The sequence below is a fragment of the Gopherus evgoodei genome, chromosome 7 (genome assembly GCF_007399415.2).
Source record: "Gopherus evgoodei ecotype Sinaloan lineage chromosome 7, rGopEvg1_v1.p, whole genome shotgun sequence".
Lineage (NCBI taxonomy): Eukaryota > Metazoa > Chordata > Testudines > Testudinidae > Gopherus > Gopherus evgoodei.
Window position 1 is genome coordinate 3,081,895 of NC_044328.1, and position 14,936 is coordinate 3,096,830.

The 14,936-nt window shown below is 44.1% G+C and overlaps 1 protein-coding gene across 1 annotated transcript in view; it reads right to left on the minus strand.

Annotated features, from left to right (window-relative positions):
• BTRC (beta-transducin repeat containing E3 ubiquitin protein ligase) overlaps positions 1 to 14,936 on the minus strand; it is a 180,882-nt gene that overhangs the window by 20,167 nt on the left and 145,779 nt on the right. The window contains 7 exon segments of the mRNA XM_030570839.1: positions 257 to 375; positions 795 to 914; positions 916 to 1,045; positions 6,919 to 7,037; positions 7,650 to 7,787; positions 8,609 to 8,705; positions 11,976 to 12,162. Of these exon segments, the coding sequence (XP_030426699.1) occupies positions 257 to 375; positions 795 to 914; positions 916 to 1,045; positions 6,919 to 7,037; positions 7,650 to 7,787; positions 8,609 to 8,705; positions 11,976 to 12,162 (910 nt within the window).

Below are 14,936 nucleotides of genomic sequence, written 5' to 3' on the forward strand. Positions count from 1 at the left end.
TGACTCACTCATTAGTATGGCACTCTTGAGATAGGGAGGCTACAAGGCAAAGCAAGAAAAATGACTTTCTACACCCCCTTTGGTAGTTCACAGCATTCTATAGCAAAGGCAGCCCAGTTGCAGGAGAAATGGGCACAGACCATTTTGGTTACCTAACTTCGGCATGTCCAAGTGAACCAGAGACAATGGCCTTACGTGAGCCGGGAACCCCCGCTGCGCTGCGTGCAGAGCTCCCCGATGGGAGCTTGCCTCTCACCTGATAGTGTTATCTGAAGAGCCACTCACTACTAGCCGATCTCTGTACTGCAGACACGCGATGCCTCGTTTGTGGCCATTTAAGGTGCGCACAAACTCGCAGGTACTAGTGTTCCAGACCTGAGATGGGGAGAGAAAACACACAGGGCCTAATTATTAAGCAGTAAGTAACAGAGGGGAGGGACCTGTGAGAGAAACAAGTGTGTCCAAAATGTTCAAAAAGCCATCACAACCTCGAGGTCACAAGTCAAATTCAAGACATTACTGCTGATGTAGGAAAACTACCTCACCAGTGATATATGACTACAGCTTTCTACAGTTAACAGACTGACTCCTCATACATAGAGCTTTTATTGTATTATATTAGGATTGTCCCCAAAATAAACCATAGCACTTTTGAAACTGATTTACAGTTTATGTATGAATCGGCTTTTTTCTGAGTTTTAATATCACCAACTCTTATGTTCTCAGGAATCTGGTCATTCCTTTTGGTCACCACTGATAAGTGCTGTAAATAAACAGCCTTTGAAATTTCTCACCTTTATAGTCCTATCACCTGATGCTGACACAATGTACTTGTCATCGAAGTCCACTACGTTGACAGCAGCTCTGTGTCCTACCAGGACCCTTCGCAGGGTAATGTCAGTCGGGGAAGCCATGGTCCCATACGGCAATGGAACGGTCTTTGGAACAAGTCACCATCATGCCATTGTTAAAGCGCAGGTGTAGTACTGCTTCGCAGTGGTGAATCAGCGTGTTTAGCAATCTCACCAGTATTACATCCCACACCCTGAAATTCACACAGTATTTCAAACCAAGGGAAGGGAAAGAGGGTGAAAAAAAAAATTACATTTGATTTTTCTGCAGGAAAAGAAAATCAAGTCTTTGGTTCGATGACAAGCAAACACCACATACTAAACCTAGAATCTGCTGAATAGTTAGTTCATTACAAGACATATCACATAAACCAGCTGATTACAAAAATATTAGAGGAGTCCAGCAGCCAAAAACCTGCAATGCAATTAGCTCCATAAAAAACAACACAGTAAAGCGTTTTGTAATTAAGTGACTGTGTAGTGCTGATGAAAGGTACCAGATTGACAGCCCTGGAGACTGAAGTCCCCTGTTAACTCTGCCTGCAGCTCTCTCACCCCCAAAGATATGCCTGTCTACCCGGATCTGGGGAGACCCAGTGCTAGAAGCAAGTTCACACACAATGGCCCATTCAATCATCGCCCTTTCTGCTGGGACTGCCAACAAAGGGGACAATTTTCTATAGTAGCAGAAGACCAGAGTATGCTTTTTCTTTGTAAGCAAATCTAAAAGATTCATTAAAAAAATTACACTATTGGATTAGATTGGTTTCTAACACCAGCAAATTATTTATCCTGAACAGACACAAAGGAACCCTACAACACTTCAGGAATGTGTTGATAAAGCACAAATTAATATAGAGTTTTTATGTCAATTGACCATTAATAGGCACAGTCTATTAACGCAAAGGATAACTTGTGGTTAAAAGAATTAGATACACGCTCAATTTAAAGAGCTTCTATGACGTGAGTTGGGGATATTAAAGTTTAAAAACGACACAGTTCCTTTTGATGCATTGTTTGCGAAGGTATTTACCTCAAGGCAAAATCCCTTCCAGCAGCTTTCTGCAGCACTACCATACCCTGAACCCCAGCTACGCTAAACTCCAGCTGCATAATGGCTGTATTAGCAAATAGCAAAAGGCTGTGGAAAATTGAATCCCTCCTCCCTTAACGAAGCTTGCAATTAAACACGGCAGGGATGTGCAGGAGAGAAGAAATGTCACTCATGTTTATGAAATACAAAGGGTTGCTTCATATGCTACAGTAACAATGCCCAGTCCTGCTTTGTGCGCTCTAACCATCATGAAACTTGGGCTGCAGCAACTCTCAGTCCTAAAACCAGCGGGTTTTGAAGAGTGCATGCCACCTCCCATTAACCCCCTCTTAAAGCTACAGCTCTTCTAATCAGCTCTGGAGGCCTCCCTCCTGTCACAGGGCAAGCTTATTGAAAATGCTGTGACGCGGGCAGAGCAGGTCCCCATGTCTCAACTGAACACTGAGAAACATATACCTGGAATCAGTCTGCATCATCTGTGTGTCAGTACTTCTCAAATAAGTATTAGAATTGTAAGAATGTATTTAGACTTTACTGAATGCTTGTGAGTGGCTGCCGGCAGTAATCTCGGTTATAGCATCTGAATCCTTTATTGTAAGGCTGTATTGTGAGGCTCTGTGACGCCATGAATCACCAGATAGGAGAGAGACATTAACTAGTGTGAAGAACTGACCTGCAACCGAAAGTGTTAGGCCCTGTAATACAGCGAAGATCCATCGACAGACGACTGTGGGACGATAAAGAGGACAAAAAATGTTTGTTGTCCATCCCATCCCCCCACCCTCCATGAAGATGAGCCATGTAAGTGGATTCCTCCCATCAGCTGAGATTGCAGCTCAGAGCACATGGTGGGGAAGGGAATAAATAACCCCTAACAAGAAGGAACTGGATCTCTGTGCTGCTTGGACTCTGGCAGCAAGGTTTTTAGGCATACATAAGAGGTCCCCATTGCCCAGCCTGGATTACCCTAAAGGTCATACAGAGCTTGCTGATTATAGAAGCTTCTATTACTTTTTGACACTTAAGAATTGTAACACATATATGCATCTATGTTTACCTGCTTTAACCTTGTAAATACCTTGTTTCCTTTTCCTACCTAATAAATCTGTAGGTAGTTTATTGTAGGATTGGCTACCAGCATAGTCAGTGAGATCTAGGGTGCGACTGACCTGGACTAAGTGACTGGTCCTTTGGGATGGAGTAATCCAAATATTGCTGTGATCCTTGTTGTAAAATGAAGGCAGGCTCAGCTGGCGGGGGAGTTGGATCAGAGCACACCAAGAGGACTGTCTGTGACTCCATGTTTGGCTGTTATAGAGCCTGAAGAGTTTCTCTCTGATATTTAGTTGGTTAAATCTAAGTATAGAATGGCACAGCCAATTTGGGGCTTGTGCCCTGCTTCTGACAGGGTGCCCAGAGGTTGGTACCCATGCTCTTGAGTCACTGCAGGCAGCATTACATTCTGCCATTTGGGATATGTCCACACAGCTCTGGGAGGGTGTTTCCTAGTGCAGTCCGGCAGACACGCCAGCTTCTGCTCAAGCTCGCATGCTGAAATAGGAGTGAGGCCACAATGGCCTAGGCAGCAGCTTGGGCTAGCCACCTGAGTACAAACTCACCCAACTCCCAGGGCATGTACGTATTCAGGTGGGTAGTCTGAAGCGCTGCCTGTACCACCTGTGGTCATGCTGTGAACTACACTAGCTGCTGTGTTGGGATACCTTTGGTGTTTACCAAAGGCAAAAAGTTGCTCTGCATGAGTCCCGGATAAGCAATATTGCTGGCTTGGAAAATTTAACAGTAAGAAAGGAAGAGGGGATGAGCTCACTCCAACCTTCCTTTGAGTCACTGCTCCTCAACGAAAATGCGATTTGGTGAAAACACACATTGCAGCTGGAGTCTTACATTACACTTTCATTGTGCCCGTTCTTTCAATCTGAAAGCATAACTTACAACATTCCATCTCTGGACAAAGGTACGGAAAACACATGCCTTCCCACTGCATTTATTTACAGGCATGTCTACAGTGCTCATCGCTGCTATCCTGAGCATCTCTGTGAGAACCAGGCACTGGCATTACAAAACCCTCCCGTGAAAATCACACCCCTCACATTGCAGAATGACATAAGAATATCACTCCATCCAGCAGAAATCCAAAAAATGCAAGAGCTAGGCAGCAGATATAGTCTTCGGGGGAGGCCTTTCTCTTGCACTCCTGGGGAGCCAGGTGTACTGCACTATGCGTGTGTGCATATATGCACCTTTACTTTCATCCATAAACAGCCCACACTTTATTACAGGTTATAAAGCACTCAGCCGATGGTAGGGGATAGCAGCTATGCACAAGGGCTCAAGTGAATCTAAGAACTCAGCCTGAAGTTCACCTACTGGCACATGCTCCAGTGGTCAAGAAATCACTGTCCCAAAGCCCTGCACAGATAGAGAGACTGGTAAGTAGTTGTGGTAACCATTTAACGAAAATCATGGAGTCCCAAGCTACGTAGACAGACATCAGTCTATGGTGGAGAGCACAAAGACGTCTCACTCCAGTATGCAAAGGAATGAAGGCCGTGGACTACAGAAATGCACCACTAGAAAACCAGCAGTATACAGAAAGGGCTGCCAAACTGAGAAGGAGCTGGTGATCTATGATTTACCTGGGCAGGTAGGTGCCTGAGATTTTTGTACTGGAGAAATGTTAAAGTCCATCTGTATATCCAACTGGACGAAGCCCTCTTTCTTAAGGGCTACAAGTGTTCCATCCTTGAGCCTCTGAGGGTCAGTGCACATTTATAGATACAGCGGCGAATCACAGAACTGGAAGGGACCTCGAGAGGTCGTCTAGTCCAGCCCCTGCACTCAAGGGAGGACTAAGTATTATCTGGACCATCACTGATGGGTGTTTGTCCAAGCTGCTCTTAACAATTCCCAATGATGGAGATTCTACAACCTTCCTTGACAATTCACTCTAGTGCTTAATCACTCTGATAGTTAGGAAGTTTTTCCTAATATCCAACCTAAACTGCCCTTGCTGCAAAATTTAAGCCCATTGCTTCTTGTCCTACCCTCAGAGGTTAAGAACAACAATTTTTCTCCCTCCTCCTTGTAACAATTTTTTATGTTATTGAAACTGTTATGTCCCCTCTCGGTTTTCTCTTCTCCAGACTAAACAAACACAATTTTTCAATGTTCCCTCATAGGTCATATTTTCCAGACCTTTAATCATTTTTGTTTGCTCTTCTCTGGACTTTCTCCAATTTGTCCACATCTTTCCTGAAATGTGGTGCCAGAACTGGACACAACACTCCAGTTGAGGCCTAATCAGTGCGAGAGTAGAGCGGAAGAATTACTTCTCGCGTCTTGCTTCAACACTCCTGCTAATACATCCCAGAAGGATGTTTGCTTTATTGCAAAGTGTTACACTGTTGACTCATATTTAGCTTGTGATCCACTATGACCCTCAAGATCCCTTTCCACAGTACTACTTCCTAGGCAGTCATTGCACATTTGTATGTGTGCAACTGATTCTTCCTTCCTAAGTGGAAGCACTTTGCATTTGTCCTTATTGAATTCCATCCTATTTACTTCAGACCATTTCTCCAGTTTGTGGAGATCATTTTGAATTTTAATCCTTCCTCCAAAGCGCTTGCAACCCCTTCCAGCTTGGTATCATCCACAAACTTTATAAGTGTCCTCGCTATGCCACTATCTAAATCATTGATGAAGATATTGAAGAGAACCGAACCAGAACGATCCCTGCGGGACCCCGCTCGTTATGCCCTTCCAGTATGACTGTAAACCACTGATAACTACTCTCTGGGAACGTTTTTCCAACCAGTTTTGCACCCACCTTATAGTAGCTCCATCTAGGTTGTATTTCTTTAGTTTGTTTATTGAAATGAAGTACCTAGGCAAGGACCCAGCCTGCAGTTTGACCTGCCCACTATGGACTGGGAAACGATAGTGTCTTTCACATAGACCAGCCTTTTCTTTTGTACTCAGAGTTAAACATAATGCTGCCCCCATCCAATCTCAGTGCTGGTTAAATTGTCCCAGTAAGAGATGTGGCATGAATTCTGGATTTATGCAAATGGCAGGAACCACAGAACTCCTAGCACCACAAACCTGTGTGTACAATATGCAGGGGTTGAATTTAGGGTCACCTGTTTATGACTGGTGGCTTTCAACAAGAGTATAGGCAACCGCAGAGAGGAGCCTGCAGCCACCGCAACAGGCGCATGAGTGCAAATGCTGCAGGAAGGCAATCGCGTAGCTTTTGGGCCTGCTTCCAAACAGTGCTGCTTGGAGCTGCATAGTTCATACTCAGGCAGAAAGAGGGGACCTCCTACCGCACAGGGAGACATACTCTTCTGGCCAAGCTCTATCCCTCTTCCCCAGCCAAGGGAGAAATGCCTCTCCGCCCTTCCTGCTAGCTCACCAGCTGAATGGGTATTTCCCAGATATTTTCATTTCGTGAAGTGAAATCATTACAATTTTGCACCACTCTAGTCTCCTGACCCATGCCTAGTGACTTTCCCATCTGGAGAGTAGATTCTAACGTGAACTGTCCAGCCCTGCAGCATGGTGATGAGTGACGGGAACAAGATCACAGAGCGGTAAACATTTAGTTGAAATTTATTGAAGACACACAGGGGATGTAGCCAGGTATCTGTGCTAAATCTAACGGAAGAGGTGTGACTAAACCCCTACAATGCTTTGAAAACCCAACCAAAGTCTTTAAAAATCTCTATCCCAAGAAGATGTGCAAATTCTTAGTAAAAATTCACAAAAGTCTCCTTAATCCAGCTTGGAAATCTCCAGCCTTGCTTATTTCCATTTCCCTGTGATAGGCAGCAAAACTTGAGTGGAAAATTGATTTTTAAACAAGTAGGGCTTCTTGTTGGAAAGGAGTTCACAGGAACTACTCAGTGAAAAAGGCTGACAGAGAACAATTAAAACAAAATCTTTTCAGTACCGTCTGGGAGCACAAAGCTCAGTTTCAGAAGTACGTACCTGACGGTTGAATCAGAAGATCCAGTAATGATCACCCGCTCGTCATACTGTAGGCACAAGACGGAACCCGTGTGTCCAGTCAGAATTCGCTTGCATTCCAATGTATTCTTATCCCAGATCTAGGGGGGCAAACAGTCACAAACCGCCTGGTAAGTAAGATGTTCATCACTGTAGAAATGGTGCATGTTGCTGGGTTGGCTGTTTCGGTTTTTATTACATACTGTTTGTGGACCGAGCGTCCTTAGTAGCACAGAATGCACTTTGTTATTCCACAGGCGCTTTGGTGCAATATAAAACATTCTTAATCTCTCTGGCTTTAATATGAATACCGGCTCTACACTGCTCATCAGGGAACAGGGTAGCCTGTAATGACGGGGAGGACGAATAACACTGCTAGCAAAATCCATTCTATAAGGAAGCAGAGCATTTCTTGCCAGGTTTACCGCACTTTGCTGGGGGAAGGCTAGCTTGTGGTACAAAGAAAACTCGCCTGGGCTAGTCCAGTGTTTAACCTTTTGGACACCAGGACAAGGTTGCTGCCTTCCTAAACTGTGTTGGGGAGATCTCAGGGACGGCGCTGGTCCATGGAGCAGCTGTTCAGAACCGCTGGCTAGGGCACCTTCTAAAAAGTCTCTTACCAACTGCTGCCTCCCACAGTGAAATTAGGACACAAGATTGTTCCCGAAGCCTGCTTTACGCACCCCAGCTTGGCTACCTCGGGGAGTTCTCACCTTGATAGTGTTGTCTCGTAGGCCACTTACTATCTTCTGATCGTCATACTGTAAACAATAAACCCCTTTGCTAGTTTCACTCCGACAATGGATTCTCTGTAAACTGTGCCTTCCACACCGCCAGTTTGATTCTATTGTCTTGGGGATGGGGAGCAGAGAAGAAAGAGAAGCAAATTAGAGAAAGTCCTGTTACATTTCCCAACAAGGAAGCCCATTAGATGACACAGCAGTCTCCCAAGGGAAGTGGCCATGGGGGCACTGTTGCTAGAGTCATTATAATGATGAAGTGCTGGAGAATATAGCATGGGGAATGCTGCTGCATGGGCCATGCTGGGGATGCACAAGCTGACCTAAAAGGTTTTTTTCCATCTCTAACTTCTGTGACTCTGTGGAGCCTTCACCAGGAGGATGCTCAGTGACTAAAGAAGAGTGAAAGGTGGTATCCACCTACATCTAGCCAGTGGTTATATGGCCCTGTGATCAGAGGCGCAATGAAGGGTTCAAGAATAGACAAGAGGTGGTACCTTGCACAGTACCATTTATGGGGCTTGTGGTGCCACATGTTTGATGCCCTTCTCTTTGAATTTCACGGAGTGTCCTCTCCAGCAATGCCTGGGTCTCCCTGGCTCAGCTCTGGCACCTCACCACAACCTCTCACTAGGCCTCACTATTTTTTCATAGAAAGAGCCATGAAATGCCTGAATGCTGTCCAGCTGTACACTGTGCAGATTCACCAGAATCGCTACCTGAAATACGTCTGACTGCTCATGCAATTTACATTCAGGGAAGGGAGTCACTAAGCCCTATGAACTTTATGTGATAACTCCAAAAACATGTGAATTTGGGGCAAAACATATGTATGCCATGTGCAATGTTTATCAAAACAGTGTGAGGGGTTTTGCTGACATTTTAACAAATCAAAGTTAAAAACCACATAAAATTAAATGTTTGTTTCTTACCTCTATGTCCTGTATAATTTTTGGATAAAGTGCTCTATAGAAGGAGTTGGGTGGGGCAGTCCCATCAGGTGGCTTATTTTTAAATAGATACTGTCCCCTGGAACACAAGAAACATTTCCCATTCAACACAGTCCATGTTTCAGCAGTGTTCGGCAAAGGTTCTAAGGTACTTTACTGGATGCATTGCTGACTGTAGGGGCAGGGGACTGATTAGCATGCAGGCATGGTGAACTCAGTAAGCACTGTTTGACCTGCACTGTGACTGGGTTGTATGTGGATACGTGACAAATTCAAAACGGGTATTAGCAGACACCTAGGGAATTACAAATGTGTTATGTATACAGGGCACAAGCCACTGTTGCCCAGGCTGTGAGTAATAGTGGTTCATACGTCCCTTGGCTTGTGTATCTATTATGTGTGTCACTTTTAAAAGAAGGGGATGAAACCTTCACAGCTGCCAAGGGGGAGGGGAGGAGGTGCTGCAGGGAAGGCCAGCAATGGGAGAAAACTAAGGAGGCAAGCCCCCAAAAAATATGTTACGTGCCAAAGGCTTGAAAGCTGCATAGTGGGAGTGACATCTGCTTTGGCACATGGACATTTTACGGCTGCTGCTAGATTCTGGTAAGCAACATTTCATTAGTGGCTCCTTCCTCATTTCAACACAGATTTGGAATACTCATATCCCAAGCTAGATTTTTGCTTCAAAAAAAATTCAGTGAACAGCAATCACTTCCTGCTGTGTAAAGAACTTTAATTCCTCATCCTGAAGTTAAGAAGTCACCAAACACGGTGTGGAAGCTAGTAAACCCCACCATGGGCGTACTAACTGCTGTTTTGCCTGGCAACTTGCCTTGCAAAGTGGAGATAGGCACAAATGCCTCGGAGTGTAATCCTGGCATCAGAGGCATGGTGTTTACACTGGGCCAGCTCTCTGCTCCTCCCTGCCACTACTCCATTACAGTATGATTAATTGTTCCAGATCTGCATGTGCCTTTCTTGCCTGTCCCTTCCTCACAGTATACCTTGAAACTACAGTACACCTTGACAGCTTGGGCCTGAGCTAGACGTAGCATGAAACCTGCATCAGAAAAGCTACAAAAATGATCTGAAGTGTTTAGTTTACAAGAACAATACCACAATATAGTGCTAAACAAGCATTTGAAAGGCACACAGGGAATGGTATATATTTAAATTCCCTAAGAAATCAGATTAAACACGTTTTGGGGCAAAGCAGTTTTCAGCTCCACACTTAGAAGCCTGCAGATTTTTAGACTATAAGAAATATCAGCCATTAACTGCACTGGAATGAAGGTTCGTGTTTCCAGTTTCACTCTCCAGGATGTGTGCATGTGACCAGGTAGGCACATGCATGCAAGCAGGCAACTGTGAGTACAGGTCCTAATCATTGCAGAGAACAATTGGTACAGTATTTGCACATGTGGAGTGCTTTAAGAAGAGTGAAGATTAATCACAAGGGCAATGTTTTGAAGACTTCCTGGGGAGTACGTGCTTTGGAAGTGGGGAGATTGCTTGAGCCAGACCCTGGAATATTTAGGTTACATCTGGGTTGGCCTGCAAATAGAATCAATTGTGGTTTAGCTAAAGAAGTGCTTGGAATTTTCACTGCATCTCAGGTGAGCTCTCATGCAAGACTTTCTCTTATAAAAGAAACTATTTCATGTCCCCTCCCCAACTGAGGACAATGGGACACTGCAGGGGTGCCCCAAGGACAAAGCCTCAGGGACATGTAACCATGTACACTCTCTCTCTCTCTCTCTCTGTATATTACCATAGGGTAAAAAGAACTCAATCAGCTGCAGGTTCTGATGACCAGAAAACTGAGTGTATTTTGGTCACTATCTAGACAGACACAAACAGTGCCCAGGTTTATTTTTTTTTTATAGTAAATTTTCTATAAATGCTTGTGCCAATCCATGTGGCCCCACTCATTCCTGGCAAGTGGTCAGTGTGGTCCTTTGTGTTACAGAGTTTGGGCTCTCCTAATGTAAGGTACCAGGAAGCAAGTGATGAAATCAAGTGGTCCATGCACCAAGTTAAGTGAAGAGCTATAAGCGAATCAGACCAGTCATCTATCATTCTGAACTGTCCATCTATTCACTTCCCTGTGCATCCAAAGCACTGACTCCAAGCTACGAAGCGCTATACAGCAGATCCCCAAGTTAAATTAGATATTGCCTGCCTCTCTTCCCCATCCAACTATTCTTAGGGTTAACCTCCTCCCCCCATCAGAGAGTATTCTCCCTGGGAGTACATGCTTGGGGAATTCCATCCTGCAACCAACTTAAACAGGGCACCGTGCAATCCTGGGGGTGCAGCATGACGATGGCGGAGGCAGGGTCTACTGCTGACCTTCAAATACTCATATCATCAGCAATGGGCATCAACGTAAAATTCTAAATACAGAATGAACTATAGGACTAGAGATAATCATGGGGTTTCTCTAACATTTCCGCCTGTATCTGCAGCTAATATTGTCACGAAAAGGGGTACTGAACACTTCTGATAATCACTATGCTCCTGGAAGCAGATTTGCATGGTATTTAAAAGGACAGTTCATAATCATGATTTACTTGTCTTTATAATCTGCAACAAACAGGGTAACAAAACTAACTTCAATACACAACAGAATTTTTGTTTGCAACTTTGTATCTTTTTTTCTTTTTAATAGCAACTAAAATGCCAAAGCTGTCACTTTTATCTTGTTTATGAAATATTCATACCCAGTTTTTTTGCAGCTAACATCCTGGGGACACCCTCGGAAAAGAAAATTATGTATTAAAGGGCTTACCCTAGAGAGGGAAAGTTCTAATGAAGTGTTAACAGAGCAGCTTCAAACTCAAGCGAGACCCTCGAAAGGCCATTCCAGCTGATTATTAACTAATCTATCTGCATTTCTAGAGTCCCCTACTCTCCTCGGCTTCCAGTTTGAGGATTGCACAGATACAGCGTAAAGCAAAAGTCCGCTGAGGAAACACTAATTCATATCACATGCCCCAGCTCCTAATCCTAAAAATGTTTTTCTGTTCTGAACTGCTGATGAGTTTATTGCCCTTCCTAGGCATATATAGCTTCTTAATATGAAACTGAATGAGAGGCTGGGTGTACGGATTCTAAGTTTTTATCTCTCCCTCATTACTGAGATACTGGAGCACCTATGAGATGAGTATGGAAAAAACATGCCAAAAACTGGTGGTAGAACCAAAAATGACCAACCTCTCCAATCCCCGAAGTTTGCTGCAAACAAATGTCAAACTAGAAACAACAGGGGCAGCCTACAAAGGTAGCATTACACATACACCATCCACCTTCCCAGTTGGGTAAGAAGCTGAATTTGCAGTTCCCTCACCATCCTCTCCTCTCTGCCAACCCTCTCCACAGCGAATCTGTCCTGACCATTCTCTCAATAAGTTTCTTCCAGAGCATGCCATCCGATGTCACCCGGTACCACTCCTTACACACCAACTCGGCAGCACATAGCGATTTGGCATCTAGGTACGACAGTATGTTCTCGGCAATGTGATCCAAACCCCGAGCTGGGGGGGGAAAAAAAAAAGAGCGTTAGTCATTGAGGAGATCGTAAGACAGTTTAAACAACTCCCCTTGCCTGTTATGGAGATGCAGTCCCTTCCCCATCACTGTTCATCCATTCCTCTCTACACAGAGTTAGACCACATTCACAGAAGAGCATTTGCTGCTAAGTTCAGGAACAAACAGTGTTTTCCCAACTTGTTTTGGATCAAACATAATAAGGCATTAAAAATAATAAAGAATCCAGGAAGTCATTCCAATCTATTTCTATGGGTTTTAGCACTAGGGGGATAGTCTATGGATGGCACTTCCAACTCAGCCATGCAGCCCCCAAAATCTCTCTATATTAGGACCATTTCTCATCTGGCTGCTACAGCTGTTCTCATGTTCCAACGGCTCAAAAGCTGTTTTTGCTAAAGTAGTAGCTTTTGAACGTAATGAAGAAAAAAATATATATTCCCAATGTGTACCCAGAAGGGTAGGGTACCTTTAGACATGGGAGGGGGGAAGGATACGCAGATGCATGGAGGAGTGAGAGTCTAGGGAGAGAGTGAAGCAGGTTTGCTGGTATCATTTATTTCAGGAGGTGGAAGAAAGCGTACACTGACATGGTGTCATTTGCAAACATTTTCCAGTGTGAATACCAGAAAGGTTGCTTTGTGTTTCAGTAGCTCTGCAGTCACATGGAAGACAATTGACTCAAAATAATAAAAGGGCACTGGACCAATAGCCTGGTTAACACCCCAGTGGATCTATAATAGGATAAAATGTTGGAATACAGTGGGGGGTTCATCCTGTGTTGTTTAAAGTGGATGGGTTTATCCATTAAAATGCTCTACCACCCCCTCAAACCTAATCTGCACAGAGGCCTCAGAGGAATAAGATGCCTATAAAATAACATGGTTGCACTAATAAAGCTTCTCTTGGCTGCTGTTCTAATTCACAAGTGAGACAGCAACAGTGAGGGGGTTATTGCTCTTCACAGATCACATTTCAGAGAATTCACAGAAGCTGTAGTTCAGAGGAGTCCGCCCTCCCCCAAAACACAAAGTTCTGCCCCGCAAAGAGCAAGCATGCCAGATCGGTATTACATGCAACTTCCCTCTTCTCCCTAACGAATCCACTAAACATCCGGAGTGAGATTAAATTCCTCTTTTCTTATTCTATTACAACAGTCTCAAAGACTGAGCCCATTTGTCAGCAGCACAGAAGTAGGAAGCAGTAAATGAATTGTGATGGTTGTGTCACATGTCCATACTTAAGCAGATGGACAGTGAGGCATGTATCAGCTGATTCTTATGAGAGTTCACAGGACACTATCTATTCTAGCTTTTGTGTCAGACAGAGAAGTTAAAAAAGATCTCAAAACTGGCTCCTCATCCATGAAAATGAAAATAACACAGCATGGCTCCTGATTCCTTCTCTTATTCCTAATGCAACAGTTTAAAATGTAGCCACATGCAGAGAAGAACAATTTTATGATGCTTTGGGCCCAATCCTCCACTGCCCAATGCCTTGTATAATTTACATCTATGCAAAAAGAGCATGCAGATGATGACACAAGGTACCAGGTGGTGGAGAAAGAGGCCCACATGTGTCTACACTGATGCAGGGTTTGGGTGCTATATTGCAGTATTAACCGACCAGGATTCCCAAATGTACAGTTTCAGTTTATACACATAGATATTATACATATAGCTTTACAAAACTCGTGAAAGAAGCAGGACTGACAGTTCTGAAGGCTGAAGTCCTCGTTTATCAGCTGAGTAGGTGCAGGATGGGGAGTGTTTCCTCTGGCCACCCCTATTCATGTGTCACAAACTTCATCTAGTGGGGAAAGGTGATGTCGGTTTGCATTCCCATGCCCTGAAGCTTCAGTGACACCTTAGACACACACATGGACACTGTATGCCCACCCCTAGAGTCGACATCGGTAGTTTCAGGTGAATATATGACCTCCATAGTAATTCTGCACGAGGAAAAGAGGAAGTGAAGGAGAAAGGACAGCAAGAAATGGGCTCACGCTGTAGAAGTTCTGCTTGCTGATCCCTAATCAATTCTCACCGATTATCCCTCTAGTTGTTCACCCTCCCCTGACTCGCAGTCCCCAAATGAAGCCATCTGAGTTTGTTTTTAATTTTTCATTGCTGTGGACGTGTATTTCAATCACAGTAATTGACCCAGATCACTGATCTTAGACCGCTCTTATAGAGCAAAAACTTATCATTGTCAGAGAAAACTACCATCATACAATCCCTCTGCCTTGCCTCTACTACAAATGGAAAAAATACAAAAGACAAAAAACAAAAAAAACCCCCTTAACTCTGACCTCCACAGCATCAGGATAAAAATCAAACAATTTTACTCCAAGTTAATAAATGTGTCTGATTGATGGATAAGAGGCAGTACTATGTGGGCAGAGTAGGTGGTCTGGTGAACCTGAATGAGAATTTGCCCACTTTCAGAGTTTTGGGGTGCATTTTGGGGGGGGGAGGGGCAAGGGGATGAGAGGGATAAAGTAGAGCTTGAACTTAACTTCCAGGCTTTTTAACATGTGTTTTGGTGAGAGAGGTACAAAGCTCTCCTGTGGGTTCTTTCTAGTTGAGGTGACATATTCATAGTTCCAGGTTAATCATGTTTTTTTTCTGAAAATTCCCTTAGATTTTGAAAAATGTTTAACTATTGCCTGATAAGGAGAGCCGCTGCAGTCCTTGCAAGCTGCTCACAGATAAACACAATTCTGGTCCAGCCAGCCTTCTGCCTCCTCACACAGCTTCTC